Raw genomic sequence first — 21,193 nt, 5'->3', positions numbered from 1 at the left:
TAGAGCTACAACACTGCATGCACGCAACGCGTCAAGAGGCGGCAACCTGCAGCGCCTGTCATCGGCGCCGGCTGGTGGCAAAAACGCTTCTCCGGGGCCTCTCTATCAATGTAAACGTCAGATGCAAGGACAGAAGCGTCCCGATAAATGATAAGCCCTCGTCGGCCACGATTGCTCACACGTTCCCTCATCGTAAACTCTGAAAATAGAACCATGTATACGGGCAGAGTCGTAAACATGACGGCCTTTCACAATTCTTTCACGAATCGAAGGCAATACACGCGAGTGCTGTGAGCGGTATAGAGACAATGACTGATAACTGCTACCAAACGTACGCTATAGAAGCAAATCGTGTCATATAGCGATAACTCTCTGCGGTGCTCACTGAGCCGATGCTAGGGACCTTAACTCCGAAGACCAATTCGATATGCTTGCCCTTCAATGTGGCATACTACAGCATAAGGTACAGCATACAGCGCTCGTCCTGCTGTGTTTGTTCTCGATTCTCGTCCTCTTCGCGCTGCTTAAATTTATACACCCAAGGTGCTGAAGCTCGCCATTCGTTTCAGCACTATACAACATAACGGCATCGTCTCATTGCCATTCAAACAGCGTGGGTTTTGCGCAGAAAGAGTTCACAGCTTTCCTGGCACTCGCGGTAGACACAATGCACGTCTCGCACGGCAGCTCAGCAGAGCTGGCTGAAAAGGCTCGAAGCAGTTCGCGAAGCGAATCGAACGTACCACACATGGGCGGGTGGGCGCTGATGGTAAATGCGCTGCAGGTGTATCAGTGCGTGTCAGGGGGAATGAAAAGCAAATTGTTTGTGCGCATGAAGCATTACACTAAACTATGTCAAGTATGACCATCGCTTCTCGTTAGCTGAATGCAGCCAAGCGAACACCTTATCATTCTTAATCGCCCAGCCTCCAGCCAGCGCTCCGTGTATTTTTTTAATTGCCCTTCGTTTTTCTTCCCTGCAAAAAACATTACCGGAAGTAGGCTGCATCTAGTCTCTTCACCTGATAATCCAGATTGCTACGGGAATGATGCGAAGTTTTACCGGCTGACAGTGCTCCATGTGGCAATTAAGGGCAACGTAGACCACCTATTGTCCCACTGTCTCCGATTTCATGTACAAAGACTCTCGAAACGACTGGCTTGTGCGAGCGCCTTTCACTGCGTGGCACTGTCCGCGCAAGTGAGCTGTAGTTTTTTTAGGCGGGCCCCAGGCAAGCAGGATTAAGTATTGAACGTAGCGAAACACCAGTAAAGGGCAGACGACGAGGAGTTAAGAAACTACGCGCAGAGGATAAGAATAGAGAATGTAAAATTGGCTACATTAACATGCAGCGTGGTCGCAAGCAGGAAAAGTGGCTGGAAATTCAAACGCAGCTGAATGATGAAGCGATTAGCGTGTACGCCTTGACCGAAACGCATCGACGAGATTTGGAGCAGCCGCCTGTTATTGACAATTTTGTATGGGAAGGGTGCAATACACTATTTAAAAAAAGGTCGTCATTTCCACCAAGTAAATACTAACACATTACTAGTCCCAAAAAGCACTACCATCTTAGTAAGTGCAGATAGTAAAATGATGGTTAGTACTTTGCACTACCTGCTGAAGCTAAAAAAAAGCGATAATTTAGTACTAACTAAATACTACCTCGGTAGTGCAGTTACTAACACAACTGAAATATAATTACCAACAATACAATGGGGCCTATTGGACTTATAAGTACCGCTTACATTGTCATATGAAGTCGATGGTATTGTAAAAGCATAAGAAAGTAAAATAATAAATATACATGAAAGAAAGTATGAGAACTGAGTTCTTTCGCTATATATTAAGGCTTTGTATGATGGTGTATACATATATACGTAATTTTTACCAAGGACTCCGGGGTAAGAATGCACCACATATCCAACAAGCAACAACGACCAAGGTGATGTTACTCTACTCGTGAAGTTACTCTAAGGGCAACTTCACGAGTACTTATAGGCCTAGTTTTAGGGAGCACATGTTGCACCGGTGAGCACCTATGTATTTGGTTATATAATCAAAGCTTTGCGCACAAATGTCTGAAGCCTACTGTCTGTACATATGTGTGCTACGACTTCGCACGTAACTGTTAGTCCAACATAATGAACAAAGAAACGTCCACCTTCCAGAAGCGCCGGGGTTTATAGCGGATGGAAGCCTTAACCAGTCAGCAATCTAGATAAGCACCGTACGTTTAGAATACTGGTGGGAAAAAAGCAGGAAAGTTATTGAGAGGACCGGATTCGTTACAGGCATAAGGAACTATACAAGGTAAATACAGAGGTTTAAAGGAAGATTGATGAGACAAAGACAAAATGCTAGACTGATAAATATTGCTACATGCATATTGCGTGTTTCTTCTGGACGATGCACGCGCTCGCCTCCTGACCTCCCGAGAGAATTAACCAACGGCGTTTTGTACGATCGACATCACAGAGACGTTCACTCTTCGCCTGGATCCCTGGTACTCCTATGGTCACCGACTCGTCAGGTTGGCCTGTCTGAAAAACTCCTGTCTCGGTACACAGGCCCATATCGAGTGCTTCGTGCCGTGACTCCAGTTACGTATGAAATCGCCCCAGTCAGTACCAGTGCCTCGTCTGCCCCGCCTTCCACTGACGTTGTGCATGTAGCACGCCTAAAACCGTACTACCCTCCTGTTCCCACTGATATTTAGACGCACCGAGACGGTGCTTCTCCTGCCGGGGATTATGCTACATGTATATTGCGTGTTTCTTCTGGACGATGCGCGCGGGCGCCTAGACGAAGAAGACGAACTGCTCTGGGCTCTCGAGCTATCGGCTGATCTGGCCAGCGCTGCAGCTATCTTTTGTAAATATACTTGTAAATAGTCTCCAGTACTTAATCCTTCGTTCGCGTAACAATATCTACAGATTAATCGATTAGCTCAAGCAGGTTAAGTCACTATTTGTTGCCGCCCCGTTTCAAAGCGGACGCCAATAAATAATAATAATCAATCAATCACTCAGTCAATCAACCAATCATTTATTTATCGTGACTAGGAACAACCGTGAGGTCTAAGTGCTGGCGCACGTATACATAGAAAAAGAAATACAGCAGGTGAATATCAGTAAAAAAAAAAACAATGAATAAAAAATAACAATCCTTAAAAGAAAAAGTGTACATACAACAAGGCGCAAAATGCATACATGGGAAAAAAGAGGAGAAGGGAAGTTGAACAATATCTGAAACTAAGACACAACAACGCAAAGCTCAGAACAAAATACTGACAGCGAGTTGTGAAAAATATCGAAGTCATGAAAGTGGGCGTTATAAAGACTGTATTCGGTGGACGGTTGAGTGTTGGTGGTGACAGGCAGCAACATGGAAAGGTCTGTGTTCTCTGGTGATCTTGCGCGGAATACGAAACATGATACAACTGAGGAGTTCCGGGCACATGAGGATACCGTGCAGAAGTTTGTAAAGAAACAGAAGGTCAGCACAGCTACGTCGGCAGCGAAGTAAGGGCAATGACAATAGCCCAACAGTGCTAGAGCAAGGTCCAGCGCCCGTGTTAGCAAAGCGGTGATGATATATGCTCAGAAACTTTTTCTCGACCCGATCTATAATGTCACTGTCGGATCTAGAGATGCCGTTCCAGACGACCGATGTGTATTCGAGTTGAGCAAAACAGATTGTTGTGTACAACTTGCAGAAGCGGTGTAGGAGAATTGAATTCTCTCGATAGTCTGCAAAGAGAGCCAAGAGTGCGCATACCCCGCATTGCAACGCGTTTAGTGTGAGCTGAAAAGTGTAAGGTTGTATCAAAAAGTACACCGAGATCATTCAACTCACGGACCCTACACAATGGTACAGAATCTACAGAATAACAAAAAAGAAATGCTTGCTGTTTTGCGGGTGAAAGTCAAGACTTTGGCCTTAATAGCATTCAAGGTTAGGTTGTTATCTGTGCACCATTTAGAAAAAGAAAGCAGGTCAGACTGCAGGATGCGACAGTCATCAAGAGTGTGAATTGTCTTAAAAATCTTTATGTCATCGGCATATATAGAAGGAATGAAGAATGCCGAATGGCAGAAAGAACGTCATTAATAAAAATTTTAAAAAGGAGTGGTCCCAATACTCATCCCTGAGGGGCGCCGCTAGTTACCACGTAAGAAGACGTTTGGCCATTGACGTTAACATAACATGATATATCAATAAGATATCTCCGCAAGAGATTCACAATTGACAATACAACACCAAAGTGTGTAAGCTTGATCAGCAGTGAGTGGCTGACCACATCAAAAGCTTTGCTCAGGTCACAATAAATGGTGTCAACTTGCCCTCTTTGGAGTACCGGCGAGGGGATCATGGGTCATGCAACTTGTGAGGTTTGTGATAGTGGAGCGGCCGGTGAGCAATCCATGCTGATTAGGGATCATCAACAACAACAACAACAACAACAACAACAACAACAACAACAACAACAACAACAACAACAACTAATAATAATAATAATAATAATAATATATAATAATAATAATATAATAATAATAATAATATAATAATAATAATATAATAATAATAATAATAATAATAATAATAATAATAATAATAATAATAATAATAATAATAATAATAATAATCACACATTCACCGCCTTCCTATCCGGACTTATTTTCTCGTTAACAAACTTGCCCTGGTATGCGCGCGTTCCCATCGGCCGTCAGCCGCGCGCCCGCGGCGAGATCCTTCACAGCGAGCGGGCCCGCCGGCCATGCGTTGATGAGCGTCGTAATTAGGGTGCGGCAGCTTTCGCCAGCAGCGATGCCCGCCTGCCATATACACGCGCATTCACACGCGTGACGACTCGCTCGTGAGAACGTGCGCGTCGAACGAGCAAACGATGCGCGTACAGTGGAGAGAGATCCGCCAGCCAAAATACGAAGACAAGGCAAACGAGGGGCGTCCGCGAAGAAAGGAACTCTCGCACGTCTCCTGTACTGCGACTTGGGCTGTGACATTAGCTGTTTATAATTGTTTGTTTTCTTTTCTTCACGTTTAAATGTTTATGAAACATAATATTGCTAAATAAACCTCGGCACAAATGTTGTTGAACTCGGTGCAGATATCTCCAGTTATTAAATAGCTATGGGTCTGTGGATAGAGCGAAAACCATTGAGCATGTGTTTTGATTTAACTGTCCAAGATGAAGCAAGATCCACGTACGGGAAGACACGCGTAAAGCAGGCGCCCGCCATTCAATGTGGCACCATAGCGTGACATCACAACCGGAACATGCCGGTCTTTTTCTGCGCGTCGTATTTCTCTGCACTACCACATGTTGCAAGATGACATACACCCCAAGACACTACTTAAGTTATGGACTCAACACCAGCTTCACTGCATACACATAAAACTTTATGCTCCATGGCAAGCTTTCATTCTAATAAGGACATTAAAAAAAGGAATCAATGAAAAGAAAGAAAAGGAATCTAGTACGAGACAGGTTTCTAGGAATCTAGTACGAGGCACACAAAGTGCCTCGAACGGCCAGTTGCGCGGCAATTTTGCGTGCATTCGCGGGCTTCTTCCACGCTCAGAAAAACACTTTTATGTTGCACGCATTGAGCAACAGAAAGCTGTATCGGGAGTTTTTCATAGTGCTCTACAATTTTCTCATTGACACTTTTCATATAATTATAATAATTAAGAAGTTTATTAATTAATTTTGACTAATTAGCTAATTAGGCGGAATGCAAAAAATAATCTGAGTATCTCTAAGCGACCGCAAACAGCATTACCTTGGTTCTGTTGAGCTAGGAGGAATTTGCATATTTTTAAAGTTTGGCTAAAGTTACGTGGGACACCCTGTATATATATCGTGTGATCGAGGACAAAGTGCGTTGTCGTGAGCTTATGAATGACGCTGAAACATTAGTAATAATAAGGTCATTTTTGTCAAAAATACCGGCGGCGGTGTGCGTGGGAGTGTGCATGAACTTACTAATTAGCAACGTAACGAAGTAAAACGCGGTAAAATACGCTAATTCAATCTTCGCACGGCAGCTGCTATGGCTGCGAAACGAAAGTCAGATAGACAGATACCGTTCAAGGAATATACGACGATGCGTCGTGTGGCCATTTACTAAAACATTTCAGAAGGACACACAGCTTCACAATAGCAACCCGGGAATGTTGTTAACAAACCAATTGTCGTTTCACGCCGAACTTTCCTGAAATGCGTGAGTATTTGCGGTATATAGGGTACTCAGAGGCAAATCAACGTAGAAGCTGGCGACACAATAGTTGGCAACATGCCTTCCCAATTTTTCCCAAACTAATTAATTAGTCAATTAATTTCTCTGCGACTTGTATCTCAGAGACGGTTATGCGGTGGTCTAGGACACCCCGCAAATGGTAATGTATTCTACGGTGGCTCGCTTTGACAGTGTGGTCGCACGTACGTCAGAGCCACCGGTAAAGTTAACGTTTCATTTCGTTTCGTTAACCTGTTAACTATAATAAGTGTCAACGGTATCACGACAACCGTAACATGCGTCATTGGTAAACAGCGTACGCTGCTCACACGTCTATCTAGCTGCGTATCTGCACTGTCCTCGAAGCTTCATCGTCGTCGAAACACGAGGCGTTTGCAGCGGCTTAGTTCTGAACCCACGGTAGTGTGGCGTCATTCGTGCAGTGATTGTGAGGACGAAATCGAGAAGGCCGCTTTGTTTTCTTGTCCCGGATGTTTGACGAGAGCGTGGCCGCACCCTTGCACCCGAACTGTGCGTAAAACTTCTGCCATGTGTATTCTCCTCCGCGCAAGTCTTGAGCTCCTCGGTGCCGAGATAAGACCTGCTATAAAAGAAAGGAGCGCGCAATCTCCGCGCATTCTCAGCATTCTGCGGCGAGACTCGTCCGAAAGGTCCAGACGTTCGCAAGTTGCCGTGTCTCTTGCAGCCAGCTGCTACAGCGACTGCGTATACAGGTGAGTAGTGGGTGACTCATCAAGAGTGTGAATTGTCTTTAAAATCTTTATGGCATCGGCATATATAGAAGGAATGAAGAATGCCGAATGTCATTAATAAAAATTTTAAAAAGAAGTGATCCCAATACTGATCCCTGAGGGACGCCGCTAGTTGCCACGTAAGGAGAAGACGCTTGGCCACTGACGTTAACATAACATGATCTATCAATAAGATAACTTCGCAAGAGATTTACAATTGACGACTCAACACCAAAATGTGTAAGCTTGATCAGAAGCAGTGAGTGGCTGACCACATCAAAAGCTTTTCTGAGGTCACAATAAATGGTGTCAACTTACCCCCTTTTGAGTACCGGCACGGAGACCTTTGTCACGAAACTTGCGAGATTTGTGATAGTAGAGCGGCCGGTGAGGAATCCATGCTGATTAGGGATCAATGAGTTCTTCGCGGTAAAAGACAATATGTTGTGAAGAGCAAGCTCAAAAATCTTAGACTTGGCGCAGAGAAGAGAAATCGGGCGATAATTCGAGACACCGGTTTTACAGCCAGACTTAAATACAGGAAAAACACGAGCAGTTTTCCATATGTGAGAGAAAGTGCAAGTATTCAAAGAGTTATTAAATACACATGTCCATACTGGAGCAAATATACTGCCGTAAGCTTTTAAAATAGGATAGGGAAGGCTTCAAGCGCTTAAGGCATTCGCTGATGAATTTTTCATCAATCATACAACACACCACGAGATGTAGGAACCATCGTGTGCTGCTCCGTGACACTAGCGTTCAAACTTTAAGCTTTATATAAGGATGAGAAATGGGCAGCAAGACAATTTGCAACTGCTTGGACTTCTGCTCCTTTAGAGTCCTGCAGGCCAAAACACTCTCCACGTTTACCAGAGCGCTTGCGGGTATAATTTCGAAATTGCGCCAGCTGGTCGGAGGCGCTCTTCTCCAAGAATGCGATATATGAGTCGTAATCCCGCTTATAGAGGTATTCGCAGAGTCCCAAAAAAGAAAGCGGAATTCTTCTCTCCATTCATTAGGCACAGCTAGGACTTCTGGATTTACGGTGCGCGCGATCTTTATACATTAAGGCAATTATAAGTTCAGATGAGAACCAGTGGGGATACTTAGAGCATTTAGGACTGTACTGATCAAGGAATGTATTTGCGCATACTACTAAAAATAATCTTCGTAAACTGATCTACTTGTCGTCACCATTAGTTTTGTCTGTGACCAGTGACCAATCGGTGGTGGACAAGAAATCATATAAACCAACATAATCACCCCGCTTGAAAGCAGATCAAGAGGATTCATTAATGCCACTGGGGGAGCTCTGCCTCAGGAGTGACACACGGATAGTTATTTTTAGTGATGGGTGAAACTTATCGGGACGTACAAGGGAAATGTCACAACGAGAGACATCTAACTTCAGCATTCGAGAGACAAAGGTCTAAGGGCCCATTCACACTTGCGACTAGGCGAGGTCGCGCGACCGATTGCGACTGGCATTCAGAAAACTACTAAAGACGAACGATGTTCACACTTACAAATGCGCCCGACGAGTCGCTCAACCGAAGTGTCTCGCGATATGCCGTTCACATCTGCTTGAAATGTCATCGCCGCGTAAAATAAGCGTCAGTGTATACGGACGTCCTGTTCCTTCGCATCTGATTGGTTCAGCTGTTCTGCGACTGCGGTCGCGCGACTGAAAAATCGAGCAGTGAGCGACTGGCCCGAAATGGTCGCATTTCGAGAAAAACGACCATTTGCGACTACTTGCGACTGGTCGCTTTGCGACTAACTTGGTCGCGCGACCTCGCCTAGTCGCAAGTGTGAATGGGCCCCAAGACGTTACCACAGGAATTGGCGATCAAGTTATGTTGCTGAAGTGAACAGAAGGACAGAAAGTCCAACAACAGGTTGCATTTGTTCCCTATGTAATGATTGCAATGAGAATATCTAAGCGTGTTCCAACCATTTCCAGGTGTATTAAAATCACCAAGAAAGATTACTCTGTGCTTGCTATGGGAGGATAAGACACTTTAAATAGATGACCTCATCAAAGAAGGCAGGGGAAATACTCGGCGGTACATAGGAAGTTCCGATTAACAATTTTTCACAGCGTGCTAGGCTGACTTCAAGCCAAATCGACTCCTGTACCCTTTCTATGTCGTTGCGCCTTACACATCCCAGTGAACTGTCAACAGCAATAAGTACGCCACCACCTTTTTGTTTAACTCCACTGCAGTCCCGGTCACTGCGGAAGACGTTGTAATGTGGTGGAAAAAAATCTGAAGAAAAATTTCACTGCAGATCCGAGTTTCGGAAATAACAAAAATAGCAAAAGAAGACGAAGTTACATTTGAGAAAAATTCACGTGCATTGGTGCGAAGTCCGCGATCGTTTTGGTAGGAAATGTCCAAACTTACACACCACCTTGAGCTAATAATAAAAAAATTGGCCGAGGTTTAACTCTTGTAAACCTAGTTATCACGAGCGAAAGGACTGTTTGTCTTTGTTTTGCTAAAACTATGCACACAGTGTTTCATTAATACACGCTTCCGCACTTGGTATGCTTCTCTATAACGTACTAATCTGCGCCTCCCTTTGCTCCGTAAAAGCAAAAGCAAAGCCAACTTCGCATTTGCTTGAAATTTCGCAGCCTGCCGCCTGCCGTATAGCTATATCTACTGGATGATTGGATTCAGCCTCTCGCTTGCGCTGAAGCGCACGCACAGGCGGCCAGCTGGCGCGCCATCCATGGCGAGAGTCGAGACTGAGACCAAGCGCCGGCGAAGCAGCCGTTAAACCCTCGCCTAGTCACGTAGTCACGTGCTCCGAGCGAGCGCAGCTGCGACGCCTCTCCGCAGCGGATCACGTAGCGTGACGTTACACCTGCCACACTTGCACTCAAGGTCATTGCGACGCGATGAATAACTTTGCGATCTATGGCGTAGTAGAGGTTTTGCTCTATTAATAATAAAAATTCACAGGGATATCTTATGTTATCCCTAAGACGACTTGAAGGCGAAGGCCCAAGTGTTATAATGCATTAAGCACGGACATATGACGTACACATCCCCCTTAATTCGCTTAGTCTACGTCGCTTAGTCATCCCTCTCAATCTGCTTACTCATCTTCTTAGTTCGCTTAGTCATCCCCTTAATTCGCTTAGTGTACTACGCTCAGTCATCGCACTTAATTTAAAAGTCGAGGGTTCGACTCCCACCCAAGGTCGTGGGTTCGAGTGCCTTAAATATATCTTAATCAACTGTACCTTAATTAACTTCGCCTTCATTAACGCCTAAGGTCGTGGGTTCGACTACCACAAAAGGTCGGGAATTCCAGTGCCTCAACCCTACCTTAATTAACTGTGCCTGAATTAACTTCGCCTTAATTACCACCAAAGGTGGTGGGTTCCACTCCCACCAACGGTCTAGGCTTCGACTGCGACCAAAGGTCGTACGTTCGACTCCTATCAATGATCGTGGGTTCGAGTGCCTCAACTCTATTTTAATTACGTGTGTCTGAATTAACTTTGCCTTCATGAACACCAAAGGTCATGGGTTCGACTCCCACAAACGGTCGTGTTTCGTCTCCCACCAAAGGTCGAGGGTTCGTAGCCTTTTTGTACCTTTCGCGTCGCCGACGCGTTTTCACTCAGCCGATCGGCAGGCCTCACATCCGAACAACGATCGGCAGCAGTAGAATGAGAGCGAGATAAAAAGAGCTAGAAAAAAAGTGTCGCAGTTTCACCCGAAAGGCGAAGCATCAATTGCGATAGCAAATTAGTAGAGAGCTAAACGGAGTAGGGATAGTAGTTTTATCAGCTGTATAAACTCGGACATGCAGCAGCACCAGCAGCGTGCAGAACTGTTGTCGACGCCGTCGGCGCTTTGCCCGCCTTCGCACCGAACGCGCGCGGCGTTTTTATTAAATACGCATTTGGTGCCGCAGCTAAACGTCGCCTCCCCTCCCTCCCTCCCGTCCCCCCACAGCCTTTCGCGCGACGGAAAAAGTCGCGTTTGCTCTCTATATATGGAAAGCAGGAAAGAGACGCTTGATTCTGCAGCCCTTCAGGGAGCACGACGCAGAACGCGCGTTTGCTCTCCGACGTGCGTTCGCTCCCGGTGAAAGCGCGCGTCCCTCGCGCCCTTTCACTCGCACATACAGCGTCCGGAGCGCGGCGACGATTTCATCACCGTTGACGTCATACGGAACCTCACGGCGACGGCGACGGCAGAAATCCGCTTTGGAGTGTCCATATAATTGCTATCGCAATAAAAAGAAATTCGTCAGAATTCCTCTCACGATGACTGTCGACGGTAATACGTTTAGCATAGAATCAATACAGCGACACACCGTACTGCCACCGTTATGTATGAGGCGTGTACTGCAGCAGGACTCCTCTTTCGCGCTTCCATGTTGACGATGATGATTTAATGGCCTCCCCTTTGAAATGGGGCGGTGGCAAATAGTCATCTCGCCTGCGTGATTTAATCAGGTATGCTATACATGTTTTTTATCTGGCGTTTTTATATACATCTCCATATTATTTTTCCCCTCAATGTTTACTTTGTACACCCACGACTAAGAGATCGAATCAGGTCGTATAAATCTCTTACCTGCTTTTTTTTTCACCAATACACTAAACGTCACTTCCTTATCTCGACAGCTGACCAGTTGGAGCGCTTCTAGAAGGTGTACGTTACCTACTGTTCTCACTGGGTGAATCCCTTCGCATTCTATTAGGATGTGCTGAGTGGTCTTCGGATCTTTACTGCAGCATACACATTTATTTATTTATTTATTTATTTATTTATTTATTTATTTATTTATTTATTTATTTATTTATTTATTTATTTATTTATTTATTTATTTATTATTTATTTATTTATTTATTTATTTATTTATTTATTTATTTATTTATTCATTCATTCATTCAAAATACCCCTAAAGGCCCTCCAGAAATGGGTATTACATAGGGGGGGACAGACGAACATACTGTCATAACACTTTATGACAGAAACGCAACAAACGCGACAAAATATGCAGACACGACTTAGTGTGGTAAAATGAAAGTTCGGATAAAACCAAAGTAGCACAAAATTAGAAGACATTTGAAAAATTGATACACCTGGAATTCCGAATACGAAAAAAGTACTAAAAAGAGTATAACTGAAAAGGAATATCGGATGGATAGCGAAGGTACCAGAAAACAAATACAAAAAGTACACTTCATACCTCATCTAGTTCCGAATATTTGTTCCGGTATGTTTTGGTCCTTAGGAAACCGGCTCGAGCCTCAAATAGCAAGGCACTGCCCTTTGTGTTATCGTACAGATTTTCCCTTCTAATTTCTTTCTTCTCATTTTTGCAAATATACATTGTCCATTTTGTTTCCATTCTTTGCATCCAATTCACTGTTTCACTAACTTTCTTTCTGATGGATGCTGGTTATCTATTTACAGTTTGAATTATCCTGTACTTGGTTGCCAACTTTCCTGACTTCTTCCTCCATTCCGTGTCCACGCTTTTCAGATACAGATACTTGTGCACTTTAGCTGCCCATTTACTTTCTTCCATGTTTCTGAGTCTTTTTTGAAAACTAATTTTGCTCTGTGCTTCTCTGACTTCAAAAGAGTCCCGACCCGTGTCACCTTCCACTGCCTCATTTGTGGTTTTACCGTGGGCTCCCAAAGCCAACCGGCCTACGGATCTTTGGTTCACTTCCAATCCCGACAAGATATCAGACTTTAAGCACATAATCGCATTTGCGAACGTTAGCGCTGGCACCATTACTCTTTTCCAGATTCCACTACACCACCCCCTACTTATTGTGGCCCCACAGTGCTCTGTGTTTCATTATTCCTGCATTCCGCTTCATTCTCTAAGAACACGCGACATCCCTAAGAACACTCGCACACTTCCCGCGTAATCCCTAAGAACACTCGGCGTCATCTACCGGCGCCACCGCGAAGCTTGCACGTGGCCTCCGAAATGCATGGCGCGCCGTGGCGTGCGAACGCTGAGAAACGCGTCATGCAGCAACAGAGCCCCTCTCTCGCACATGCTTCAGCATGTAGTGGCTCTGCCTAGAAGTGCACGCGTTGCCTCCGAGACAAGCAGCGTGGCGCACCGGTGCCTACGAGCGCTGAGAATTGTTCCCTCGCTTGCCGCACACCCGAGTGGCACATACTCAGTGAGCGAGGTTGGCGAGAGGTACACTGAAGAACGGCACATGCCCAGTGCATTCATGGCGCAGCTCTGTGGCGCAGCCTGCTAAAACGTCGGGTGGATGTCCTTGAGGAACCGTTGTGACGTGGGCTCGATTCCGCCCAGTATCAGAGAAATTGAAAAGACCTTTTCGGTAATTCTAGAGCGGCACGTTGCCAGTGGCACACACTGGGTACAACATTAGAAGGCCGCGGCATTTGTCCCTCAAAGGCGGATTGCACACGAGCCTCCATCAATGGGCGCGCGCTCCAGACTGACGTCATGAGCCGAACGGCTGGTGACAGAGTTATGTTTTCTCGTATATTCGATTTAGCAATACGAAGCTATCTTGTCTGCAGCTTGTATGTAAGTCGTGCTTTACGAATTTTCTGAAGCAATTTACTTTTGAAAAATTCAATTAGTTCAATAAGGCACTTGCGCTTGGCGGAGGGCCCAGAAGAATGGCGATGTGTGGTGCACTTCCGCACGCGTGCGTTCGCGCGTGACGTACGTGTGCACACAATGTATCTGTCCTTGATGCGTGGGCGCTCTGCCCGTTGCATCTGTCGCACAGTGTGTGCTGCGACCGTAATCGACATTGTGGTAAACGCTGTCCAAAAACACTACCGCCCCTAGCGGCCACGGCCACTCAGACAAACATTAAACGGCAGCTGGAAAAGGGGGCTGACGCCACTAGACAGAGCGCCCCTGGTGGCGTGTGGAAGAAAAATAAAAGACGGAACAGTAACTGGGCACGCCTACACGGCGCAAGAGGCCCTTCTAAGTAAAGCTTCGAGTTCAACTCTTAGAAGCAGTTCTGGCTGTCTGCTATAAAGCATATAGGCTTCACACAGAGCGGGCCATTTTGAGAGCGCGGGAGAAAACGCTTCCCAGCTGAAAGAAAAGCACAAATGAAAAAGAAAAAAATGAGGGAAGAAAAAGAAGAACAAGTGAATTCGAGTCGCGTCATATAGCTCTCAGCGTATCCGTACCTCGGTTTCGGAACCCGTGAGAGTTCCCAAATATGTTCTCTCTTTTTTTTTTTTTTTGCTGTTTTCTTTTCGTATTGACTTGTTCTGTATTATTTCGCTGAGACAGTTTTGCAGCCGATGTGGATGGCCATCCTTACTGGAATGTGAACGTCCCGCGAGAAATGGGAAAAGCTATGCGGGAAGCTACAACCGTAGCTCGCGGGACGGAATTACCGCTGAGTTTCACCCCGTTCGTCTTGAAGAACATCGCCAGAAGCTATTGTACAAAGAGATAAAAGCAAATGAAAGACAGGAAGATTAACCAGTGGATATCTCCGGTTGGCTGCACTGGTGCTGGAGATGAGGAAAGGATCGAGGTACGAAAGGCGAGTGAAAAGGCCAGAAAGGAAAGAATGAACAATATACCTGCGTGGGCGTTGTCACGCAGTCTATAAAGGTGCCACATACGACACACCCAGTGCCACCGATTATCGACGCCAACAATGTTTAAGTATAATCTCATTCACTCTACAGAAACTATATTCCCATCAAAGAATACTCAGTGCATATTATCACGTTGTAATGACGGTGACATAAAATTAAGAAATCTCCAGCCGAATTCACAAAACTTTTCGCTTATAAGTGTCATTGGCCGGCCGTCCCCCATTACAATATGTTAAACATCAGGGTTGGCTGGAATTTTATCTTGCGAACAATTATAGCGTAACAACCTTTCTCTGAATATGGGCACTGGTCCCTGGAAGCCGTCAGTGATCCGCAATGGTTTATCATTTATTAAATAAAAAATGGGGAAGGGAGGTGGAAAGATAACGTAACCAAACGGAAACGTTAAGTAATAATAACATTTCTAAGGTTTCAAAAATGAGAGAGAAAAAAAAAACTCGGTCAGTACAAACAAATACCTGCGGACAAGGCAGCACAAAGAATTCAAGATACGGCCGCCAGCCAATCGTAAAGTGGATGACGTAATGGCGTTTGCTTTGGTTCAATAACATTTAGCTTGTCGCAAACGAACACCCTTTATCTTTGCTGACCTCAGATTTCCGAACAAATTGCCTATACGTCCAACTTTCCGCTGGCTTTTGAGTCTTCTCGCTGACGTTGCGCTGGTCATTCTGCCTTCTTTGGAAGCAATAAATGCCAATTCTCTCTCTCTTTCCGAGACAACTACGTGCTTGTTACTATCCACACTGACGCCACCTAAAGTAAAAAGAAGGAGGTGGTGCAACAAGGTCCCCTGCCAATCGAATATCTTTTTTCGCGAACGCGAATCAACAATCTCAGTTAGATTAGAGGCCGCAGAATAAACCAACAGAGAATGAACAACCCCGTAAGTGTTCTCGTGTCGATTTCGCCGCATCGAGTGCGTGCAGTTGCGATGGCAACGGGCCTCTCGCTGCGGCTTTTACGCTCTTCCCGAACGAAGCCGGAAATTGCTCTTGCGGCGTGCGTGGTGTTTGCGCAAACTACGCAGATGCACGCGTCTGTCTGCGTCTGCGTGCTTGTCGACAATCAAAATGCACGCTGTGCACAATATAGCTCATTCACGCGAGAAACACAATAAACAGAACGCCGATCAAAATGGTGCCGTCAAAGGTGGTAGGCGTTTCGGCTTCCACACGGGATAGTCAGTTGTAAGTCAGCGCTAGCCTTGTTTCATGCGTGTCCTTCTACCTTCGTCTTGTTTGCGCTGAAAGCTTTCATTACAGGCAGCAACCATGTTCTAAAACCGCCGTGGTTGCTCAGTGGCTATGGTGTTGGGCTGTTGAGCCCAACACCATAGCCACTGAGCGTGATCGCGGGATCGAATCCCGGCCACGGCGGCCGCATTTCGATGGGGGCGATATGCGAAAACACCTGTGTACTTAGATTTAGGTGCACGTTAAAGAACCCCAGGTGGTCTAAATTTCCGGAGTCCCCCACTACGGCGTGCCTCATAATCAGATTGTGGTTTTGGCACGTAAAACCCGATAATTTAATTTTTTTTAAATTAACCTTGCTCTAAGGCACCCACTAGTCAGTGAACAAGGCTTCCGTGCGGAAGTCGGAACGGTTACCCCCTTTGAAGGAAGGAAGCTTTGTTTCCCATTGAACAATGGCGGAGGGTGAGGAAAAAGCCGCAAATAGACGGCTTCAAAACCCTCAATTCCGTGACAGCACATGACAGCCAGACAGGGCAGCAAGACATACACACGCAATGCAAAAGAAGCAATAATAAAAAAAACGCAGTTAAGGCATAAATAAGACAGAGCATGTCAACACATACGATAAACATACGACAAACGCCGCAGACACGTGTACATTAATAACTGCTGTGCAACTTTATCAACAGTAACGAAGCAATGGCAATAACATAAGGCTACAATTTTAACACTGTTTTAACACTGTAAAGCAGAAAAGAAATGCGGGATGCCACATAAAAGTACATTGATAAAGCACTCAATACAATTAGTATAAGTAAATAAATGACATAATAAATAACTCAGCTAAATTAGATAGTTAACACCGTATTAGTCGGCGTTTTGGTTATTGCATGGTTTTTCACAGGAATCTGCTTCCCGACCAGGCGAGATGTCGTCCAAATAATGTTTTCATACAGTCGGTGATGCAGAAGAAGGCCGTTGCTAGGTTTGCATAAATGGTTTGGCAGACATGTTCACGTCCGAAAGGAATACGGCAGAATAGAGCGTCGAGCGTGTCGAAGTTATGCATGTAGGGCCGACTATCAGCTATGTTTATACCAAAGAAAAACACAAAACCAAATATGCTTCAATCATTTCTTTCTTTCTCTCTTTTTGCATGCCCGAGTAACGCCATTAAACCAAGTTATTCGGCAGTCAGAGCCATTACTGCAACACTAAATGCATCACTTTACTTCCAACGAGCCAAACAGACGGGAAATTAGTAATTAAGCTATGAGGAGGAAGAGAGCGACAGATAAAAAAAAAAGCGCAAATCAGTTCTGCGGAATCATGAAGCGGAATATTTGGTCGCAACCGAAGCTACAGAGGAAGCACACACGGGTTTCTCAGGAAATAAAGGTTGGTAGTTGAAGAAAGATGCTTTATAAATTATAAGCAATCTGAAATTAACTTTTTTTCAATGACAAAGATACGTTTACATTTTAACGCAATAGCGTTTAGGGCCCCGTGTCGCAGAAAATCCGGCGTCGGCAACCAGCGTGTGATCGCGGGTGGCGGAGAAAATCATCCAACCACATCGACCGCGCAGGCCCTCCACGTGGTGCAAGGTTTTGGTAAACAAAAATTTAATTTCTCACAGTGAAATCCGTCAGAAAAATGGTAAAGTACGACTTTACCATTCGGCGTCGGATTCGCCGTCGGATTGTTTACCAATCGGCGTCGGATTGTAATTTGAATGTACAAGAAAACCTAATTCTGCTACGAGGAAACTCAAACCTCTTTTCCAGCATTTCTACCAGACCTGCGCGCGTCGGGGTGATAGCAAACAATTAATAAAATAAGAAAAGATGCTAGGACCTTCACCTTTTAATCTAAGACCACTTATATTGCCCCTGGAAAAACGGCTTTCCAGCAATGCATTTCAGTTTAAATGTGAAGCCGACTTTAGGGGATCGGTGTAAGCTTGGTATTTGTAAGCTGGCTTTCCCACGTTCAGTGTTGCAGTGAATGAAGCCTACTTGCCGTATGCGAACGATGCTATGTGAACGGGTCCCGATAACGCTATCGCGTTCTACTCTTAAAGGCGAAGCGTAAGCGTCCTCCAATTTTAATTTATTTAAAGCACACTAACCACAACAGAGAGAATTTTAAAGAAATACTTATCAGTGTTTTTAACAAGGATTCATTTAATCAAGTGTTTTAATGAGAAGGATGTAATAGCTTTCTTTAGACCACCATGTGTGCTCAACACATATTCTACAGTTTCGGTGAGACAAAACTAGTTGCGTTTCAGCGGCCGTACGTATTCGTTTCCTTGTGGCGACCGAAAGTTTAGATCGTCAATGCGCCGTCCATCTTGTGGCCAGAACTAATACTACTTCTGCACAATAAACATAGAAGGGTTTGGGTGCGAGCTAGTTGGTACTGATCATACATATTTAAAACAGCGCCAAAAACACGGACAAGAAAGAACACAGGACGAGCGCTGTCCAATATGTACAATAAACATACTTTCAGAATATATATATTGTAGTCAAATCATAACAGGTCAACAAACAATGACACGAAGGACAGCATAGGGTAATTTATTTGTAGTTCCTAATTGAATTAAACAAATTATAAATAAATGGAAATATTGAAAGTATACGCAAAAACAATCGACCGCAGGTTGCGATACGCGTGCGATGTTTCTAGCAACTGAGCCACCGCGCCACCGTTTTCCCATCCACTTTCAGGGTTATTATGTCTGTCTGCTATAAACAACCCTAAAAGTGTTCGCCAGCGCCATATATATATATATATATATATATATATATATATATATATATATATATATATATATATATATATATATATATATATATATCGAAGCAATTTTCCTCTTCAACCACACATAAGCTCAAACGCGACAACGCACTTGCAGACGCCCAACAAAAGACGTTCTACAGCATCGAAGGCATACTTCCCTATTATCAGCAGGGCCGTACTTCCTTTGTTGTATAGAGTTTTTAACATGAACCACGCAAGCCACAACGTGTTTGACGACGAAGGCCCATACGTATACTATAGGCAAGGAAGTAAACACAACTCGGGAAACGATGGGCCCGCCCCTCTGCCAGGGTTCTCATCAAGTAAGCGATAACGAGGTCGACTTTGACACGAGTAAAAAAACGTTGTTCCGGCGAAAGCGAGAAATAATCGCGAGTATTTAGCTTCGCAATTAAGCCGCACAACAATGACAGCCGAGAACAAGGGCGTGGCGAGTTCAGACTCGCTCTGCTCTCCGAGAGAACCGTGTCGGGGCATGTCAGGGTGCTTAGGAAACAACCTCGGCACAAACGCCGATGTTTCCTTTTTTTTTTTTTTTTTTGCTAGGATACACGGGCAAAACAGGAACGCTGACATCGAGGAACGAATTTTGACGAAATCTTCCGCCAATCAAAGGAGCAAAATTTTCATCTAGGCACTACATCTTTCTAAGAATAAATTACCGAATGTGGCAATGCTTGAAAACAATGTCACTGAAACAGTTATGATTACATTGTGACGTACGTTTTGTTCCCTTATCGCGATAAAGTACTGTCAACTCAATTTTTCCCGACAAAAGAGAGAAAAATAGACATGCGATAACCTCTGTAGATTATTTATTTATTTATTTATTTATTTATTTATTTATTTATTTATTTATTTATTTATTTATTTATTTATTTATTTATTTATTTATTTATTTATTTATTTATTTATTTATTTATTTATTTATTTATAAATACACCACAGGTTCCAATCGGAACATTGAGTGATGGGGGAGGAAGTACAACAAGATTGCATAAAGCATAAACAGGAATAAGGGAACGTTATTAATGACTACAAAAATTCTGTACAATAGTGAACACAACTTTTACAAGAAGTGAGAGTGCAAATTCTCGCGGAATGTTTCAGGGTTAGTGAATGAAACAAGGCTATCAGGAAGATCAAGACGGCCTTAAGATCAACAAGAAGGCCTTAAGTTTGCTTTCCTGTAAGGTCACTCAGTAGGTTTTTCCCTTTCTTTTCTTTTTAGTTTCAGTTAGTTTAATCGAAATCGGAGCTCAGCACGAAGTGACGCTCCCCATTGAGCGGAACGGGTGCAACGCAGTGACGGATGCGTGCTCGAAATCACAGTAGGCGTCCGCCGCTTTAATGCCCATTAAAGCTGGGGACTGTGCTAATTTGTTTGATTAGCTGGTGCAATAACTGGTCTTACCAACCTTAGCGTAAGAAAGAAAAAAAAGAATAAAGAAATACATTTTCTGCATCATTATTTTTTCATTGGCAGACGGAAAATTCAGAGCAGTCTAGCTAGTGATTCGTGAATCCTGCATGAGGGTTTACGCTAATTATGGAGGCCGATGAGTGGGACCATGTGTAAAGTCACTTAATAAAACCTGACGGAGGGATCACAGGAGGATGCCTGAGACAAGCAACTTCCTCGAATCAAATCAACTTCAAAAATTTCATTTCGACTTCCACACGCAACTTCATCGCAGATTAAATCAATTCTGGGCACTTTTTTTGTCTCTTCTTTTTTTTTGTGCCACTTCGCAGCGCGACTTGGAGCGCCATCTGCACTTTGTTCCTGCATTTTAGTAGCTCTTAATTTATTAGGGGCAGAATTCAAAAAGCTTTTAATTTTCAAGTTCTGTCTATTATTGGCTGGTCGTATTGGCTAACAAGATGTGCAACATACTGATTGGCTCGTATTTGCTCCCAAACAGTTCTTGCGGAACGTCACTTTCTTTATAACACCGGGCCAGCTTATTCATACGGCTGCCGCTGCCGCCAGAACAGTCTGACAATGTCGACAAAGTTCTTCGTAATCGGACGCTGTAACCTGCGTCTGTTGAATGTCCTTGTAATAAATACGGTTAAGGTCGCGTTATTAGAGCGAAGTGGATTAAGGGACGCAAGCGGCTTCCATACTCACGAACCCGAAGTCTGTTTGGGTTTTGCTGGGACCACTGGGACCCAAGCGACCTGCGTCCGCTAATCTAAATCTCTCAAATCTTTCCTCTCGCCGCTACGTCACCCTTCAACGCTCTTCTCTCTTTCGAAAATCAAATGGCCAATAAGAGAATTACAAGCGTTGAGTTGCCCGATTACGAACTTTCGGTTCACAGCTTCTGCTTAAGAGCCCGAAGTAGAGATAGCTGTAAATCTGGGTATGGCAAAGGACGCAAGAAGTTTTCGCTCTTCCCGGCGCAATCTGATCTTCAACTACTGCACCAGTGGCATCAAAAAATTCCTGAAGGTAAGCGAGCGCTTAAAGCAATGGACAAAATATGTTCGCGACACTTCGAGCAGCAGC

At 44.4% G+C, this 21,193-nt stretch overlaps 2 protein-coding genes across 4 annotated transcripts in view; one reads left to right on the top strand and one right to left on the bottom strand.

Annotated features, from left to right (window-relative positions):
• LOC119446776 (solute carrier family 35 member G1) overlaps positions 1-21,193 on the bottom strand; it is an 84,587-nt gene that overhangs the window by 52,607 nt on the left and 10,787 nt on the right. The gene's annotated exons all lie outside the window — the stretch shown is intronic.
• The window catches only part of LOC119446775 (uncharacterized), a 71,391-nt gene continuing 56,506 nt past the window's right edge, over positions 6,309-21,193 (top strand). Inside the window, exon 1 of the mRNA XM_049664378.1 lies at positions 6,309-6,998. Within this exon, the coding sequence (XP_049520335.1) occupies positions 6,814-6,998 (185 nt within the window). The 5' untranslated portion in view covers positions 6,309-6,813. The remainder of the gene's footprint in view (positions 6,999-21,193) is intronic.

The sequence above is a fragment of the Dermacentor silvarum genome, chromosome 3 (assembly GCF_013339745.2).
Source record: "Dermacentor silvarum isolate Dsil-2018 chromosome 3, BIME_Dsil_1.4, whole genome shotgun sequence".
NCBI lineage: Eukaryota > Metazoa > Arthropoda > Arachnida > Ixodida > Ixodidae > Dermacentor > Dermacentor silvarum.
Note: the sequence above shows the minus strand (reverse complement) of the source record. Positions and strands in the feature narration are given on the sequence as shown.